The sequence below is a fragment of the Stenella coeruleoalba genome (assembly GCF_951394435.1).
Source record: "Stenella coeruleoalba genome assembly, chromosome: 3".
Lineage (NCBI taxonomy): Eukaryota > Metazoa > Chordata > Mammalia > Artiodactyla > Delphinidae > Stenella > Stenella coeruleoalba.
In genome coordinates this window covers 72,435,854-72,454,956 of record NC_137148.1, presented here as the reverse complement: position 1 = coordinate 72,454,956, position 19,103 = coordinate 72,435,854, and the positions used below count along the sequence as shown (strand labels likewise).

At 36.8% G+C, this 19,103-nt stretch overlaps 1 protein-coding gene across 11 annotated transcripts in view; it reads right to left on the bottom strand.

The window, feature by feature from the left end:
- ADGRV1 (adhesion G protein-coupled receptor V1) overlaps positions 1-19,103 on the bottom strand; it is a 565,462-nt gene that overhangs the window by 289,959 nt on the left and 256,400 nt on the right. For 9 of the 11 annotated variants that reach the window (XM_079918356.1, XM_079918366.1, XM_079918364.1 and 6 more), the window contains 5 exons: positions 16,789-16,973; positions 11,512-11,761; positions 10,846-10,985; positions 9,159-9,319; positions 1,807-1,907 (listed from right to left, as the gene is read on the bottom strand). In XM_079918356.1, coding sequence (XP_079774482.1) covers positions 1,807-1,907; positions 9,159-9,319; positions 10,846-10,985; positions 11,512-11,761; positions 16,789-16,973 — 837 coding nt within the window. Of the gene's footprint in view, positions 1-1,806; positions 1,908-7,606; positions 7,713-9,158; positions 9,320-10,845; positions 10,986-11,511; positions 11,762-16,788; positions 16,974-19,103 lie in introns of those variants that run through there. The other 2 variants (XR_013827796.1, XM_079918357.1) reach the window with 2 other exon arrangements.

Sequence of the window (19,103 nt, the reverse complement as noted above, 5' to 3'; positions counted from 1 at the left end):
AAACTCTAATTATGGAAGGTGGGTTTTCTAAGATCTTAAATACAAGAAGCAAAGGCAAGATCAGACAACTAAGATAGCTACCAAGGCAATATAAATAGTCTTGTCAAACTCAATGTAAGCCCCCCTTTGGTAACAGCTGTTACCTCTCATAGTTCATAGGTACTTTAAAAGCACAATCTGGGATCTTCTACTTAGAATTCAGCACTTCATTGTTCCCTAAAAAATAGAGTTATGAAATTTACTCATGTCATTTTCACTCCTGGGACCAAAAAAGGCAAGAGAAGTCCAGTGTCCCAGATAATCTTCCATTTTATATTTCAGCTCCTCCTCTAGTATTATTTTTAAAGGTTCTGTTTGGAGTTCAATAGAATGCCATTAGCATTCTAAAATGTGTGCAACTCCTAAGTGTAGGGACAGCACAATAAATTTACGTAAACTGAACACATGCATACACCAGCACACAATCAGGCACCAGCATTTTCTGCACTTCAGAAGTGCACCCACCTACCCAGAAATGAGGAAATTTTATAAAACAATATTACAAAGTTTTCTCAATAATAACATTATATAGTGTATTCTTCCGGTTGAAACTGTAATTACAGTCTTTAAGTAGAAGTGATTATGCTTTTTCCTGTTTGCTTATATAGATGTCTATGCCCATCTTACTCCTAATCAACAAACTGCATGAATTTCTCATTTGAGCCCACCCCAAATATCACCTCCTCTGTGAAGACTTCCCTTACCTTCGCAGAAATATTAAGTCCTCAACTATATTTACAAATAGTCTGTGTTCACACTAATTACACTGCATTAGAGTTATTTGTATGTACATCTACTGTTCCAGACTGTGAATATCTTATGGACAGAAAAGGCATTTAATTTCATCTTTTTGATCTGCCTTCCGGGCTTTAAACTGTGTGCTTTAAAATGCATGCTAATGAATGACTCAATGCTTTTCACACTATTTCTTCTGCCATAGAAACGGTTTTTCAAAAAAGAATGTTCTACCAAACTGTATTCTATAATATTAAATGAAGCAAAATATATTATCCAGATGTCTTAAAGTATATATCATTTTGGGCTTCCCTGGTGGCGCAGTGGTTAAGAATCCGCCTGCCAATGAAGGGGACACGGGTTCAAGCCCTAGTCCGGGAAGATCCCACATGCCACGGAGCAACTAAACTCATGCACTACAACTACTGAGCCTGTGCTCTAGAGCCCGCAAGCCAGAACTACTGAGCCCCCGTGCCACAACTACTGAAGCCCGCACACCTAGAGCCCGTGCTCCACAACAAGAGAAGCCACCGCAACGAGAAGCTGCACAGGGCAACGAAGAGTAGTCCCTGCTCATCGCAACTAGAGAAAGTCTGCGCGCAGCAACAAAGACCCAATGCAGCCAAATATAAATAAATAAATAAATAAATAATATATATCATTTTAATGCCCTCCATATAAAGGATCTGTAACAGAGCATATTTTATTCAGATTAAATTAAAATGTGCTCATTTTAACATATATACACATTAGTAATACATAAATTGACAATATGATGCTTCACGATAAGCAGCAGTTATTTTCTTGTAAGCGGCGACACTAAGGTATTTCTCTGTAGAAAGTTCACAAAAGACACTTTTTAGACCTGATACTCTCATTTCCTCTTACTGCTCTCCTTCCCCAGCCTCCTCCACTACAATTTAAACAAGCTTATTTCAACTAAATTGAGATTAAACTTTACTTATACTCAAGGATCACAGAAGAAGAAACATGAACATCACATGAAAGTGGGAAATCCCAGCGCTCTCCTACCTGTGTACCTAAGCTGGCTGCCATCATGTGAGTCAGAAGTTTAGCTGCAAACATGGAATACTTGGCACAGAAGATATGGGAAAGAACAGCCAGGCAGAGACCTGTAGAAACAAAAAAAGCGCATGTGTGGTTTTACAATCCATGAATAAACAGAAGCATGGTAAAATCTCTGGAAAAGGTAAGCACATAAGGCCGCATAGCGCAACATCTCAGGGAACATTCATGTTCCAATTTTAATCCAGTCCACTTGACAAGACATATAAAATCCTCACACTTATTAAGCCCAAGGGTAACTTTAAATTTCAAATATCTACTTGCTTATTTCCCTACTAAAAGGAAAGCACAAATTAAGCAGATTAATAATTTAGACAAGTTTTACTGTTTAAGAAAAGAATCAAATTCCAATCTAATTTTCCATGATCAGGTGGCTTGCTAAATAGAGATATTTAGGGAGGTGAATAGGATTTTTCAGGCATAAAATTGTGAATGGTGCTACCAAAACTCAGGTTTGGTAATTACCCCTTTTTGTCTACTAGAAATAATTATGTAATTACAACAGTGGTGATTATGAATTTTTAAAGCAACCTTATGCTCCTGGGTGCCAAAACCAGGAACAAAATGTGTTCTTTCTCACTGAGATGATTTTTAACCTAAACATCTACATTTCCAAGTAGTGTGAAGAACATTATTCTTATTTTCTTTAAATCTACTTGAATTCACCTACCTATACTACTTCAAGGGGAAGATCAGAATCTCAGGACTAACGCATAAATCTTTTATCTTGCAATTTGTATAAATTTCTTTTAATGTTAGGTTTTAAATGTAGAATGTATATATATTTTAAAAATATTTCCTGCCTTTTAAAATTTAAATGTGCTGCACAAAGTAACCTATTTGCTTTATCATTTAAGCCTTTTACTCCACTCTCATCCTCAGTAGGGTTATTTTGTCTAAGAAGTGTTGAAACATAACAACTGGCTTGTGTATGCTGCTTTGCCCTGTACTCTGCATGCATTAGCTCATTCATCAACGCCTCCGTGGCAAGCAGGAGACGCTGCATTTGTTTAACATTTTGTTTCTTCATTATCTTTTCTGAAGCCATGGAACAAACTTCTCAAGTACGTACACCACACGTTGGCATAAGTGGACTGGGCATCTGCAAAATGCGCACATGGGGTTTGTGACTAATTGTCAGCACAGAAATGCCTCTCAGAAATCCTTCTGGGAAAAGCTTTCAATATGTTTAGGTTCGCGTTAGGTAGACAAAGTTCCACACAGGAAGTGAGGCTTTGCATTAGCCAAGGCTTTCAGCCTAGAAATTTGGCCAAGAAATCAGGAGTAATCCACTTTTAAGAAGGCTGCCATGAGGTGTTCTGGGACAGGTGCGCAGGTCCTGGGGCTGCCTGCCCAATCCTCCCACACAGGTACAGAGTGTAGCCAGAAACTGCATTGTTACTTAGGTAGCTTATAAACGATTTAAGCTGTTGCTCCAAACTCACAAATGTACACTTTGAACTTCCTGTGATGGTCAGGGTCACCTTCAACTGAAGGTTCAGGTTGAGTGTGACAGTGTGTGTATGAGTGTGTGTGTGGAGGGGGTCTGTGTGTGTTACCACACTGACTTAAAAGCAGGGCCTTGGAAGTCTCATTTCATTGCCGGCCACATGATCACAAATATGTGCTTTACTGTGAGTTTACTGTGGTGGATGGTAACAATATGAGGCAAGGGGATTAGGGCTGGGCAAAGGAGAAATACTCCTGAGCCAGCTGTTTCTTTCTAGTTCACAAGAAGAACTTATTCACAGCCTTTTCCCCTAACTTGGTAATTCTCCACTATACTCCCATTTCAGGATATAAATTTAGTACAGTTAAACTTGACCAGATCAGTAATATTTAATTAAGTCTATTAAGCTTCAATTAAAATGCTAGCATGACACCTGGTGGCAGTCCAGGATTCAAAGCCAGTGGCAGGAGAATGGGCTAGGTTCTATTAGCCTGTAAGTGTAATGTATGATGATTATCTAGATGCATTTTTTATTTAGGAGAAAAGAATGCGGCTAAAAAAACCTCAAGCAGCCTAGCCTCAACTGGCCTTGGGAGAGATACTGAATAGATTTAAAGAAATAAATACTTCAATTACCAAGTTCCTAAACATTATATGCTAAGTATTTATCTTTTATTTTCTTATCTGATATTGAAGAGCTGTATTCATCAAACATAATTTAAATTTACAAGTCAGTTTTTTAAAAATTGTAACTTTTTTTTGGTTTACATTCCCTTAATATGTAAATCACAGGGTACAAAAAGGTATAATTATAAATAAAAATTTTTTTAAATAAAGTGTAACAATTCCAGGTATTACCTAAAGGTATACTCTAAACAGGTTTGTAAAAACTGATTCCTTGGCAATTATGTAGAAAAACAAGTTGCTGATTGAATAATTTTCATTTGCTTTTTCCCCTAGCACTATGTAGGTTACAGAATCCGTTGGAAAAAGGCAATTAATCAGTTTACTAACACAAATAACTTTTCTATATGATTAGACAGTAAGATGGAAGATAAATTACCCTTAACAAAATAATAACATTGATAGTCTTTGATTTAGATAAGAAAAACTCTAAAGAACCGCTGGATTCTTTTGCTATTACCAAAGTGGACCAAAGATCTTATCTATCTATACAATATTCGAATGTTTGTATGTGTATATACATATGTACTGTTTGTATAGGAATATAGATATCCAGTAAATAACTACTGTTTGGCATCACTTACAAACGGGACATACTGTCCAAATCACTGAAGTTTATCCCTCCACAAGCCAAACATTAACACTTTTTCCCAGGAAAATCTCTTTAAAATATTTATAAATTTTGTATTGCTTTACTTATGTATCTCTGTCTTCTCTACAGATCAATCTAAAACCCAAATGATCACTGGATTATTAAATCAGTTATTCGCTTGTTAGCTTAGGTTTTTTTCTCTTCTCCCACCTAATGATAGCTGTAACTGTCACCTTTTTTACTTTTTGTTGCTCATCTCTATTGATTCCCATATTCCTGCAACTCTCCCTTCAGCGTGATGCCTCTTGATTACAGCTACTAATAAGCTAAGGACAGGAAAACAAAGTTGTCAATCCTGAAAAGTTTTCTAGGGTGAACAAAAGTCAATACGAAACACCTTAGAGTACACAAGTTCTGTGTATTAGAGGGAAGGGTTTACTCCAGAGGGAAGAGGTTGCCAGGAGACCAGCCTCTGGGTGACCTATGAAGTTCAATACAGTAGCCACTAGCCACATGTGGCTATTTAAATGTTAATTAATTAAAATTAAATAGCATTAAACATTCAGGCTCCAATTGTACCAGCCATATTTCAAGGACTCAATAACCAGATGTAGCCAGTAGCCACCACACTGAAGAGGGCAGAACATTTCCATCATCGAAGAAAGATCTACTGAAAAATGCTGTGTTAAACTGTCCCAAGACTGTTTATGAAGGGTCACAGAACACAATTCTGGTCAAAGAGATGTGCAGGAAAACGCTCTGGGTGGTTTTCAGGAAAGTTTTCATTGCTCTTAAAACTGAATCCAGATAAGTGCTTTTCCCTTGGCAAGCCTAGGCAGAGTTGTGGGATGCTTAGAGCTGCTGCAGCCAGCTCAAGACCACGAAGGGGCAAGGCAGAGAAAATAAAATAAAACCTTTGAGAGAGCAAAACAGACAAATGTAAAGAGGCTGGGCCCCTGATGATGCCATTGGGGTGCTGAACTAATCAACCCTGAAACTAAATTCTGCTTATTTAAGATATTTGATTTGCTTTCTGTCACTTGCAATCAGGGCCATCCTAAACAATACATGTTATTATCGATACATAGCTAGAGAAATCCAACATTTTTATGCCATGTCAGAATTAGACTAAGCTCTCTGACTTCTATCACCTGCAGTAACCCCTTAAAACTGCTTTTTTTTAAGTTCTGACATTTTTTCGATTCTTCTTGTCAATAACTCCCCATTAGATAGAATGAAACTGTTTTGATAATTATAATGGCTATCTTAGGACAACGATTACTGTGAATATGAACTTAGTATCTTTAGAAGAATCTGACACAGAAATTGAGTAAATATCTCTTATATTTAAAAATAATTAAAAATGAATGGGTGGCACCTGATAGTTTTTTTTTCCGCTAGAAAAACCATTAGACTATCAGCTTGTAAAATATAAAAGCACAACTAGAATATTCTTTTTTTTTTTTTAGAATAGTCTTGCAGTTTAATAAACCTGAACAAAAGAATAAGCATGCTTCAAAGTATTCTGGATTGGGCTGATTTACTTATCCTGTAAGTCTTAGTATTTAGCAATTTATAGACAATTATCTCCTGTTACTTACTGTAAACAATGACATTGTGTTGGCACTTACATACTTAGTAATCTATAGAGTAAATAAAACTATTCATCATTTAAAAGGGAAAGCTTTAGTTTGACTAATGTATTAAAGCATTTCTCCATCATAAGAGAACAAAAAAGAACAAATGTGAGGTCTCAGCTTAAAAGCACTTCAAAACAGGCGACTCACCCACCTACAAGTACATCAAACATGACCTAGTTCATGTATTGATGTTAAAAACGAAGTGGATTATGGAACGTTACAGCGTCTCCTTAAGTTCATAAGGCCATATGGATTGTACTCCAGAGTCAAAATTAGGATGATTTTAACCCAATGTCTACCTCTGATAGATCAACATCAACAGAGTTATGGGAAGCAGAGCAGGTTTCTTTGATATTAATAGTACCTCAAACCATGCTTAGGTTCCTCAATAACTATAAAATTATGGCATTATCATCTAAAGTTATTGTAAGTTGTGATTCTTCCAAATCACCTTTGAGGCGAGTCCCATAACGTTACACTGCTGTGCAGTTATTTACTCGTCCTTTCTATCTTTTTTTAGCTTCAAGGGATAACTTTAATTTCTTGGAATCTGATAAACTGGTTTACAATTTTAAAAGTCACAGGTATATAGCCTAGTCTTTCACCTTTCTAAATGGAGGATTATTAACTTCTTGGCCTACATGCCCATTTCATACACTTGGGTCATTTTAGTTGTTCTGCTCTAGTAAAGTAACCAGAACTGTAAACTAGAATTGGAACAGATACACTGTGATCTATCCTGATTGTTTTTAGAAAGGGTTTAATTTCTGTCTACTTGTATGTTACCGCATTTCATGAAAAGAGTTTGTCAGATTGCTTCCAAATTCAGAGGGATATTTGGTGTGGCCTGACCTAAATTAGAGAATGTGTATGTAAGATATATAAAGGTCTCTTGCCTCGTTCCTGGGGGCCCTCAGAGTGATAGAATGTCATCCTCCCCAGAAGCTGAAACTGAGCACAAAGATAGGACTTTATGTCTCCTGATCCACAGAACGTGCAATCCATGTTACAATATGTCATGGACAGAGGGGAAAAAAACCAATAATTTCAAATATGAGTCCAAGTCAAAAGTAATAAATGTAGATATTAATATTTGGGTGTTGGTTCTCAAATACATGAGTAAATCTATGCAGCCTTTTCAAGAGTTAGTTGCAAAAATGCATATTTATTAACAATCCTCTCAGGAAATATCTTACAGTCCTGCTAGTCTTCTAAAAAAAACCAAGGTAACATTCTCTCTTTAGTTTTTAAAACTCTTTGCTTTGATGTTTAGTATTTAGAACAAGCAAAGGATTTTGTGGGTTATATTAGCACTTAGATTTATGTCTCTATGGAAATACATGAAATGATATCTAAATAGATTTTATTTCAGGATTTTACCTTTTGGCTCTATTTCATCAGTCTATGAAATTTCTGTAAATAGATTGCATCAAAGTAAAATAGGATGTCTCCATCTGATTTTGGAACTCTGTGTACCTAGAAGAATCTATTAAGCAAGAAACATCATTCTTATGGAAGATGCTATTAAGAATAAGAAATTATTAACTTTTGCTACTGAATCTAAGTTAGGTTTAGAATTAAGATACATTAAGGAAAATGTATAACTTTATAAAATGAAATTATAATGAAAATATTTTAACTAGGACACAGAACATTAAATTATAGTAGAAAGATTTAACAACCAGGACAAAGAAGAATAATTAACTACATGCTTCTACCTCCACAAAATTTTCCTAATCGATAAAGATTGCTAGGGGACTGTTTGCACACCAAGTAAAAGACATAAATTCAATGATAATCACATTTACACACAAAATATCATGAAAGCAGAATGTCTGACTTAGTATATCTACCACCCTGTTAACACAATTTAAGCATTTTTTTTTTTTTTTTGCAGTACGCGGGCCTCTCACATGTTGCGGCCTCTCCCGTTGCGGAGCACAGGCTCCGGATGCGCAGGCTCAGCGGCCATGGCTCATGGGCCTAGCCGCTCCGCGGCATGTGGGATCCTCCAGGACCGGGGCATGAAACCGTGTCCCCTGCATCGGCAGGCGGACTCCCAACCACTGCGCCACCAGGGAAGCCCTAACACAATTTAAAATCATATATTGTGGGTATGGAAATGGAGGTATTAGGCCCAGGTCTCACAACTAGCCAATGGCAGGACCAGGATTTGAACCCAGGCCATCTGGCTTCAGAGTTACCCTATACCCAGTCCTCTATGTAGCATGTTGCTCACAGAAGCTGCTGTACGTCTGTAAAAGATGACTCAGGGCACAGAATGGATGAGGGTGGGGACAGAAATATAGTGTAAGGAATTCTCAGACTCCCAACCACAAAATCAAAACAGCAAATGAGAATAATTCTATAGTTATTCAAAGCTAAGTTATAGGTAAATAGTTTGACAGACATTAACACAACTCAAGTTCCTATTCCTGCCAGAAATGGGACCTAGATGTAGAAGGTGAAAGACAATTTCTTTTTTAACACAGTGGTTAAGCCATATTTAGAGCTTCTAGACTGCAGAATACAAATCAACCCAAGGGATAGGTTTATTTTCTAATGAAAATACAAAATGCTTTGTTTATATTATCTCACACAATCCTGATATTCCACTGCAGAATCTGCCTTCTAAATCACAGCACTATCAACTATACCCTTTCTTATTATCTAGCTTCTATCCCACACTGTACTTTATATTACAGATGAGTTGGAACTATGTCTTGTTCTTTCCTTTCCCTCAGTACAAAGTTGGTCCTCCATAAACAACTGCTGTATGAATTAATGAACAAGACCATGGGAAAGTTTATTTTCTCCTTGTGTTGACGAATTACAGTATGCCCACATCTTGCATATATAAAAAGACTCCGGGAAAATGGGTTTTATTCTCATCGATATTTTAAATTGTTGACTCAAAAATACTGTAACTCACCTGAGATACATATAAATCCAGAAGAGAAAAAAGCTTCGTTGTATGAAGACAAGTTGTCAGTCTGGGCATAGACTGCATACACGGACATGTATGAACAGGCACATTCCACGTAGTTTGAAGTGTCCTCAACCACTTTGCAAAACTGACTGTCAGACAACCAGCTAGGGCAAAAACACAATCGTCACTACTCCTCTTTCATCAATACTTTAGGCGTTGAGATGGCTTTTAAAGAAAAAATAACTTACTGAACCTAAGTATTCTTTACTCAAGACGTAAGCAGACCACATTTTCAAGAAGAAACATTGGAGGGAACACCTTGTCCAAGACGTGACACAAAGATCCCACAGATACTTTAAGAAGCAGCCTAAATACTAACTAAACCTGCAGAAGCATTCCCAATACCAAAGAAGCTGGTCCTCTCAAAAGAGCAGTATCAGTCCCTACCTAATCTAAAGCAAACACACTCAAGGTGTTCAACAGAAAGTACTCTTCCCTAGCATTCAAGAATACCAAAAGGTCAACATAGCCATCAAATGTGCAGTGTTCACCCTTCCTCATTTTTCACAACTCCTTTATTTTGAGCCACATAAATTACTTACATGCTTTTCTAAGTTTCCTAGCTCAGCTTTTTTGGATTTTGAGCCAGTTGTATTATGTAAATGTTTTGCAGGGTTCTCTCAGGTGTTTCCTTCTATAAGGTTTGGCTTTTACCACAATAACTGTCATGATTATAGCAAATACAGTGTCACATTCCATGCCTTCCGAGCATCCCTCAGTGACTACCGACTGAGCCTCTTCCCTTCCAGTGCCTCTTGATCCCTTTACTTTTCTAAGGACATAAAACTTCTTAATCCCAACTGCAGATTCAAGCTTGAAACATTCAGTATTAATTATATATTGAGGATTGTAGAGTGTATTAGGTTTAAGATGTGTCCTCGGACATTAGGAATTTCAATGGAAAATTATTTTCTCACGAGACTAAGGAGAGTTTTGGTGTTTGAAGGACAGTTGGTTACCCAACTAAGCTGTTGAACCCTCTTTAGAATTTTAGTTGGTGTGGCTGTAAGTCAGTAACAAACAGAACCTAGTGACTGATTTGAACCCTAAACCTTCTAAGCCAGCAATGCCTGACCCTGCAGCCCTGGTTGAGCTCCCAGAGAGAGAACTGCTCAGAAACATGTCTTAGGCCAAGGAGAGTTAAAGAAAGAATCATGCCCTTCTTCTCATTCTTGTGCATGGCTTTAATCCCAAAATGTACTCCAAGTCATATGTGGACTAGAATTATAAATCCCTACTACTCCCTCTAAACATAGAGCAGCAGATCCAGAACCACAAGCCCAGATGGAAGGGGTCAAAAGAAATTCCTTCCCTGCTCAATAAATTAACCAATAACCACAGGGAGGTTATCTGAATTGAGTAGAACTCACACTATGTCCCGTGAAAGTAGTAATAATAAAGGAGTACATAATGTGTTAAACACATATTTAAATTGTTTGGTTGCGTTTGCCACCTGCACAAGGCTAGACCATTTCCTATGCTGCTTTGTCTCATTTAGTGTAGAGGTTATTCTCCAGTCTAAAATCTCACCTGAGACCTCTATGTTCAGTACAAAAAAAAAACACTGGGCTTAATGATACTGGAATGGGGAAGGAACAAATTCTGATTTTAAAGCATTATTAACAAGTACCTTGCAGCAGCCTGATTCCAAAGGAGACACAGAGATGTCTGGGGAACAATTCTAGGCTCAGCAGCATAAATCCTGTAGAGAATCTCATTGTTGTTGGTCAGGGGTTGTGAACTCTGGCCTTTCACACTCAAAGATAATACCTACAATGCCAAAAAGAATAGAAAATGTAATGATTTTTTCAAATTAATGTCATGACTGAATCTCCCATTCTGAACTTCGCTTCATTTTTCCAGTCATTTTAGTTACTTGCTTACTGTCACTATTATTCATAGCTTATGAATGCAGGCTGTCTGGTTGGTTTTCCACTGCAAACATTCTACCTCTACTCCAGCTGCTGAGCAGTCTCCAGCTGACAGACTTTATTGTCAGACTTCATCACAAGCGGGATATACAATACAATATAGCATTAGAGAAAGCTATGGTTTTTTTTTCACTTTCTCCACTTATATATATATTTTTTACTTAATAAAACATGAAGGAAATATTTCCAACTATTTTTGAGACTAAACATTCTACAACTAGCTCATAAAGATAGGACATGTTTCGTAATTAGCTCACCATGTCTAGCATTTACCACAAATGTGATCAAGTGAATGTATCCTGAGGAATATGTTTGCTAAGGAAAAATCAGATTCTAACCACATAATTCTTTAAATGATAGATTACCTTATTTTTCAGGGCATGAAGATTAGTTCCAGTTATAAACCACTGCTGGCTGCTATACTCTGTAAACTGGACTAATTCACATATACTTTCCCCGGCCATTATTTCTGCATCCGGAACATCCAATAACCTCTCTGGAATTCGAATATAATCACCTTCTTTTCCTTCAAACTTGTGCCCATTGATTTGCTGAGGGTACCAGTGAAGAGCCAGTATGGACAAATACGGGCAACTGTCAAGGATGGTTTTGCTTCTATGACAGAAAAGCAAAGGTTCTGCTAAAATGGCATGCATTTGCATATGTATTTGCAAATATTTGTTAAATTTTTTTAACATATTTGTTAAAAACATATTTGTTAAAATTCATCACCTTGGAGCTCCTTCCTTTATGTATAACCATGACACTACCTACCCAGGAGCAGTAAAGAGAATGTGCTTTCAGTTCTTTTACGGTGAATTGTTAGGATTTTCTGCACAGAACTTTCTGCATCCTCTTGCCTGATCCCCCTTATAACCTAAAACATGGGCTTTTGCAAGCTGTTTCACAGATATCAGATCTGTGGTTATAAAATGTACTTTTCTGTATTAGTCACATCAGCATTGGTGGAATAGGTTGAGGAAAGGATGCACCACTAAACTGAAACTCTGCTTTATATTCAAGAATATCATAAAACTTATATACCTAGAGCCATGTTTTCATCAAGTTTACCTCACCCCTTTCTAAGCCATCAGAGCATTTCCAATTTAACCATATTATCTGATAAAAGAAACAGCCCTGAGCAGGGATCTTTATCCATTTAACAACTGTTTTCAACATTCCCTAGGCACGAGATCCTGTGCTCAGTGAAATTGCTTCCAAACCTCAGTGTGTGTTGAAATCACCTTGAAGCTTGTTTTAAAACACAGATTTCTAGATCACATCCCACTCTTACTAAATCAGAAACCTTGCCTGGGGGAGGCTAGAGTTTCTACGAATCTGTATTTTTTAACCAGTCCTCCAAAAAATCTGATACATTTTTTCTGTGGATCTATCATGTTTGCAAACAATGAAGAGACACAAAGGTGAATCGTACCCGAAACCTGCCTCAAAAAGAATAGAGAATATATTAGGATAAAAATCATGCATTAAGTTTTAAAAGTTACATGGGCCACAAGAGATGCTGAGTATATATAAATGTATCATGGATACAAATACCTCGTCAAGGCCCCTAACCTGGGAAATGGAGTTGAGAATTTTAAACAGAAGATTTGAAAAAGAAAAGAAAGGGTAAGGGCTAACTTTTTCCTCTAGCTATATACTCTCTTTTAAAAAAATCTTTAACTACCACATTTGAATTGGTACCTTTAAAATCTATCTTTAGTCCAGCCATTCATCCAGGCTCTAGACCCCTGTGTCCAAGACTCCTATTAAAACAGTTCAATCCATATAGGCCATCTGCACCTCCACAACAGCTTATAAAAAGCTCATCTCTTCATCTTCCCATCTAGCTTCCTACATCTTCACTGGTGACTCAGAGCTAAAAAGCTGCCACTGTCGACCTCCCCACCCCTGACCAGGTACAATGTGACTGAGACCAGTGAACCTACGCCCTACCCACCCACCCTGGAATCTTCTGATATTTAACCCATCAGTGCTATCAGGGACCCCATTACGTTGGCATTCTCAGACGAACACAACAGGTACAGTGACTCTACCCAACCTTGACACAAGTGTGTCAAATCCGTGGCCCCTTAAGAGGGCCTGACGACAACTACACTCTCCCTGACACTTTAACCTCCTATATCCATGCCCTTCCAATGCACTTACTTTGATCAATCCCCAAATCTGCTTTACACCTAGGTTTAAATGAGGGGGAAAAACCCACATTAACATGTAGATTGGCACCACTACAAATCCACAATGACCGACTTCAGTCAGACCCTCAATGCCACTTGACATTGTTTTTACTTGGCTTCCAAATGATTGTTCTAGATACCATCATTCTCCTCAATATCCCTGCTCTATTCCCAAACCCTTCACTCCCAGTAGATGCCCCTGAATACTGCTTAAGACAATGTATAAATAATGCATATTAGAATGGTCAACATCTTTAGAGTTCCCTGAGTTAAAAAAAACTCATCTTTAACATAGTCCTCAGCACGATCGCTCTAAAATCCTAAATCGGATTCCTACACACACATACACACACCCTACCTAACGTATTCTATATTCAATATTTAAAGGTTGATGATCTCCCCAAGTGATGATTTCCCCAAATGTGCCATGCTTGCTCCTCTTGCCTGACTGCCATTATACATGCGAAACAGCAAGCCTGCAGGGACGATGCACATGGCCCAAAACATACTGATTCCTTTATTCATTCTATTCACTCATTATACCATAACCACTGAGAATCTACCATGTACCAGACACTGTTCTAGGCCCTGAGAACACATTAGGCAACAAGACAGAAAAAGCCACTCCTTTTGTGCATCTTATACCCTTTTGAGTTCTCACCAGGCCTTTGAGAGCAAAGATGGAATCAACATTCACAGCAGGGTAGATGGTTCACGTCTACCACTATCTCAACATCCTGGTGATCTTGCATAAATATGGAAAAACAAAGAGAAAGGACTGAGACTATACAAAGCTATGAACTATCTGACTTCACCGAACAACACTTTTAATCAGACATGTCCCGCTAAATAACAATAATTGCTTTTTAAATAACATAGTACTCTGTGAAAATTGGAGGGAAATATCAACTTCCAACCATGTTCTATTATGAGCTATTTTTACGTTAAGTCAAACAGAATTAAAACATGATTCAGGTCTTTGTACTACAATGATCCAATTTACCTTATGAATGTAATTTATCAATAAAACACCAGAACTGGAGAATATTAACATATAGTTACAAAATTAACTATATAGTTAATACACAAACCACATTTTACTTTTTCCTTTTCCTCTTACTTGCTCTCTGCCCTGAAACTCCAGCCATGAAACAACATTTCTGAAGTTCAGCAATATGTTCTAAAACAAAAGACTCTGAAGTTCAACAACATTCAGAGAACTGCCTCCAAATGGATGAAATTGAACCAAAACTCCAGGGAGAAACACAATTAACAGTATATTAAAGTATGTCTAAAAGTTGATATGGATCAACAGAACAGAATAGAGAGCCCAGAAATAAACATACACACCTATGGTCAATTAATCTTAAACAAAGGAGGCAAGAATATACAATGGAAAAAAGACAGTCTCTTCAGCAAGTGGTGTTGGGAAAGTTGGACACACACTTCATGTAAATCAGTGAAGTTAGAACACACCTTCACACCATACACAAAAACTCACAATGGCTTAAAGACTTAAACATAAGACATGACACCATAAAACTCCTAGAAGAAAAGCATAGGAAAAACATTCTCTGACATAACTCATACCAATGTTTTCTTAGGTCAGTCTCCCAAGGCAATAGAAACAAAAGCAAAAATACGTAAATGGTACCTAATCAAACTTACAAGCTCCTGTGCAACAAAGGAAACCATAAACAAAACGAAAAGATAACCTACAGACTGGAAGAAAATATTTGCAAATAATGTAGCTGACAATGGCTTAATCTCCAAAATATACAAACAGCTCATACAACTCAACAACAAAAAAACAAAAACCCAATCAAAAAATGGGCAGAAGATCTAAATAGACACTTTTCCAAAGAAGACATACAGATGGCCAACAGGCACGTGAAAAGATGCTCAACATGGCTAATTATTAGAGAAATGCAAATCAAAACTACAATGAGGTACTACCTCACACCAGTCAGAAGAGCCATCTTAAAAAACCTACAAATAACAAATGCTGGAGAGGGTGTGGAGAAAAGGGAACCCTCCTACACTCTTGGCGGGAATGTAAGTTGGTGCAGCCACTATGGAAAACAAAATGGAGCTTCCTCAAAAAGCTAAAAATAGAGTTGCCACATGATCCAGCAATCCCACTCCTGGGCATATATCCAGACAAAACTATAATTCAAAAAGATATATGCACCCTTATGTTCATAGTAGCACCATTCACAATAGCCAAGAGATGGAAACAACCTGAATGTCCTTCAACAGAGGAATGGATAAAGAAGATGTGGTACATATATACAATGGAATACTACATAGAAACAAAAGGAATGAAATAATGCCATTTGCAGCAACATGGATGGACCTAGAAATTATCATACTAAGTGAAGTAAGTCAGAAAGAAAAATAACATACGATATCACTTATATGTGGAATCTAAAATATGACACAAATGAACCTATCTACAAAACAGAAACAGATTCACAGACATAGAGAACAGACAAAGGTTGCCAAGGATAGGGGGACGGATTGTTTGGGGTTAGCAGATGCAAACTATTATATATAGAATGGATAAACAACAAGGTCCGACTGTATAGAGCAGAGAACTATATTCAATATCCTGTGATAAATCAAAATGGAAAAGAATATAAAAAAGAATGTATATATATTATAACTAAATCACTTTGCTATACAGCAGAAGCTAACACAACGTTGTAAATAAACTACAAGTCAATTTAAAAAAAGTTTTTTTAAAAAGGAGTGAAATTCTGACACATGCTACAACATGGATGAACCTTGAAGACACGCTAAGCAAAGTACACCAGACACAAAGGACAAATATTGTATGATTCCACTTATGAGGTGCCTAGAATAGGCAAATTCATAGAGACTGAAAAGTAGAATAGAGGTTACCAGGGCTGGGGGAAGGGAGGAAAGAGGAGTTACTGCTTAATGGGTAAAGATTTTCAATTTGAGAAGATGACAGTTCTGGAGATGCAAGTGGTGATGGTGGCAACAGTGTGAATATACTAAATGCCACTGATCTGTACACCTAAAAACAGTTTACATGGTAAATTTCATCTTATGTGTATTTTACCACAATAAAAAATATGGCCTAAAATATGTCTAAAAGTTGGAATCATCTTACTTTTTTTTCCATTCAGAAATGTATCTTCTACTCATTATATAAATATGAGTAAGCAATAACACATTTTTATTTTTAAAAGAACCTTCAAAACAAGAGGAATATATAACTGACAGTATAAGTTAATTTCTCTTGATGTAGTTTCTATGTTTTCTTCAAATAATTAACTTAATTTGCCCATTAGGTACAATGTATTGATTGTATAATCCTGAGTTACATCAGTTAAACATCAATTTGCACTGCATATTACTTTGTAAACTGTGAAGGAATACATATAAGGTACTGCTATTATATTAAATGATACTTACTTTTCACCAAGAGAGCCACAAGTAACATCAGTCAGTAGAGAAAAGGCAAAATTCTCTGTCACTTCAGTAAAGTGACTGAATCCCCTAGTGTCCTTGCGTTTTGGGTTAACAAGAGCACAAAGAATCTCATAGAAAAGATTTCGGCTTTCAATGCTTAATGCTTGCTTCTTTCCTTCAACAGTTATCTGGAAAAAAATCCAAGTATGAAAATATATGTTCAAAAATAAACTGCTTAAATGATATATATGGTATAACTTGTTCTTTATTACCAGTTACTAACATTAACAAAAATGAAGATGAACCTATGAAGAATTTAAGAGAAGTCAGCATCAAAATCATATTTCAAATGCATCTGTACTTTAAAAAGCAATAAATAATCATTTTATAAAGAAAAGGCATAATCACCAAAATATCTTCTACTTAATATCTAGATAAAGCACCAAACAGTTGCATTGGTCACTTAATTTTAACTACAATAATTAACATCACGAGTCAAATTAATCTCACTTTTACACCTACCCCAAGATTCTGTTTTCTTTCGACCAACAACTAAGGAAATAGACACAAGAATATATGTCTATAATAGAACAAAATTTATTCTTATCTGTTTTTTATTGGACAGAAGCCACCACGTATCACTAAATTTCTCAAACATCAAAGGAGAAAATCCTTTTCCAACCAAGAGTAGTCAAGAGCTCCTGATACTCTTGCCTTTGTTGGTAAGTATGAGCCTTCCTACCTGAACGGACTGGGTTATTTGTTGTTTGAGGGACAAGGAGAGTAAGAGGAAAATAGCCTTCATGATTTAATTTTTACCCCTCACGTGAATGATGGGGGACACATGTTTACTGTCAGAGTAAGCATGGGTGTGAAGCCACTGACTTGTTATTCCACTACACTCTTAGATACCTGAGGAGTCCCTATTAATTCTTCAAAATCCAAATTAGTCATCACTTTTTCTGTGATTTCTACCCTATGCCCCAGCTGTTGGCATACATGATTACACTCTGTAAGTTGCACATACTTTTACTAATGGACTTATGACAATGTTGAAATGATTTTTCTGTTACTGCTATTAGTTGAGCTCACTGAGAAAGTGGCTCAATATTCTCTATATATTTTTTAATAACTTTGTAATCTATAGAGTGCCGAGATGATGGCTGAACTCAAGATTTAAGTTTATAAGAGTAACCATCTTAAAGACAATTAGGAATAATGGAGAATAATACACAGGGTAAAGATAAAAGGTACAAAATGAAATTTAACAAGGTAAAAACTACAATGGGGAGATAGGGAACAGCCCACTGGTTACTAAAACGATCAAACTGAATATGTTAAATGAAAAATAAGCTCAAGAAACACTCCCAGAACTCAGAGAAAATATTACAGACAAATGGGACAAACCTGTAAGATACAACAAGCATATAAAATATTAGGTAAAAGAAAAAAGCAACATAGATCCTTGATAAGCTAAAGAAATACGTCTAAAATGCAGAGTTTGCTTTCTTCCAGAGAAAATTAGGAAAAGAAACAACACCAGATGTATTTGGGTGATTTTTAAATATAATTTCAAGAGTTTTTTAAAAATCTTACCAGAAATCAGACAGGAAAAAAATTACTAACAGAGAAATAAAAATTCAGTCTGACATCAGACTTTTTTTGCTAATGAAATGACAGAAGCCAACAGAGCAACATAAGCAGTTTCAAGATTTTAAGGCTGTGATCCAAGAATTCTAGAGCCACTCAAACTTTCATACATATTCAAGGGTAAGAGAAAGTTTCTTTCAGCAAAGCACACAAAAAATAAAACAAGGAGGGAGACCTTCAAGATGGCAGAGGAGTAAGATGTGGAGACCACCTTTCTCCCCACAAATACATCAAAACTACATCTACATGTGGAACAACTCCTATAAGAAACCGACTGAACGCTTGCAGAAGACCTCAGACTTCCCAAAAGATGCCCTCAGGCGACCTACACGCAGAGACGGGGCCAAATCCAAAGCTGAACCCCAGGAGCGGTGAGAACAAAGAAGAGAAAGGGAAATCTCTCCCAGCAGCCTCAGGAGCAGTGGATTAAATCTCCACAATCAACCTGATGTACCTGCATCTGTGGAATACCTGAATAGACAACGAATCATCCCAAATTGAGGTGGTGGACTTTGGGAGCAACTGTAGACTTGGGGTTTGCTTTCTGCATCTAATTTGTTTCTGGTTTTATGTTTAACTTAGCTTAGTATTTAGAGTTTATTATCATTAATAGATTTGTTTATTGATTGGTTGCTCTATTCCTTTTTCTCTTTTTTATATATAGATTT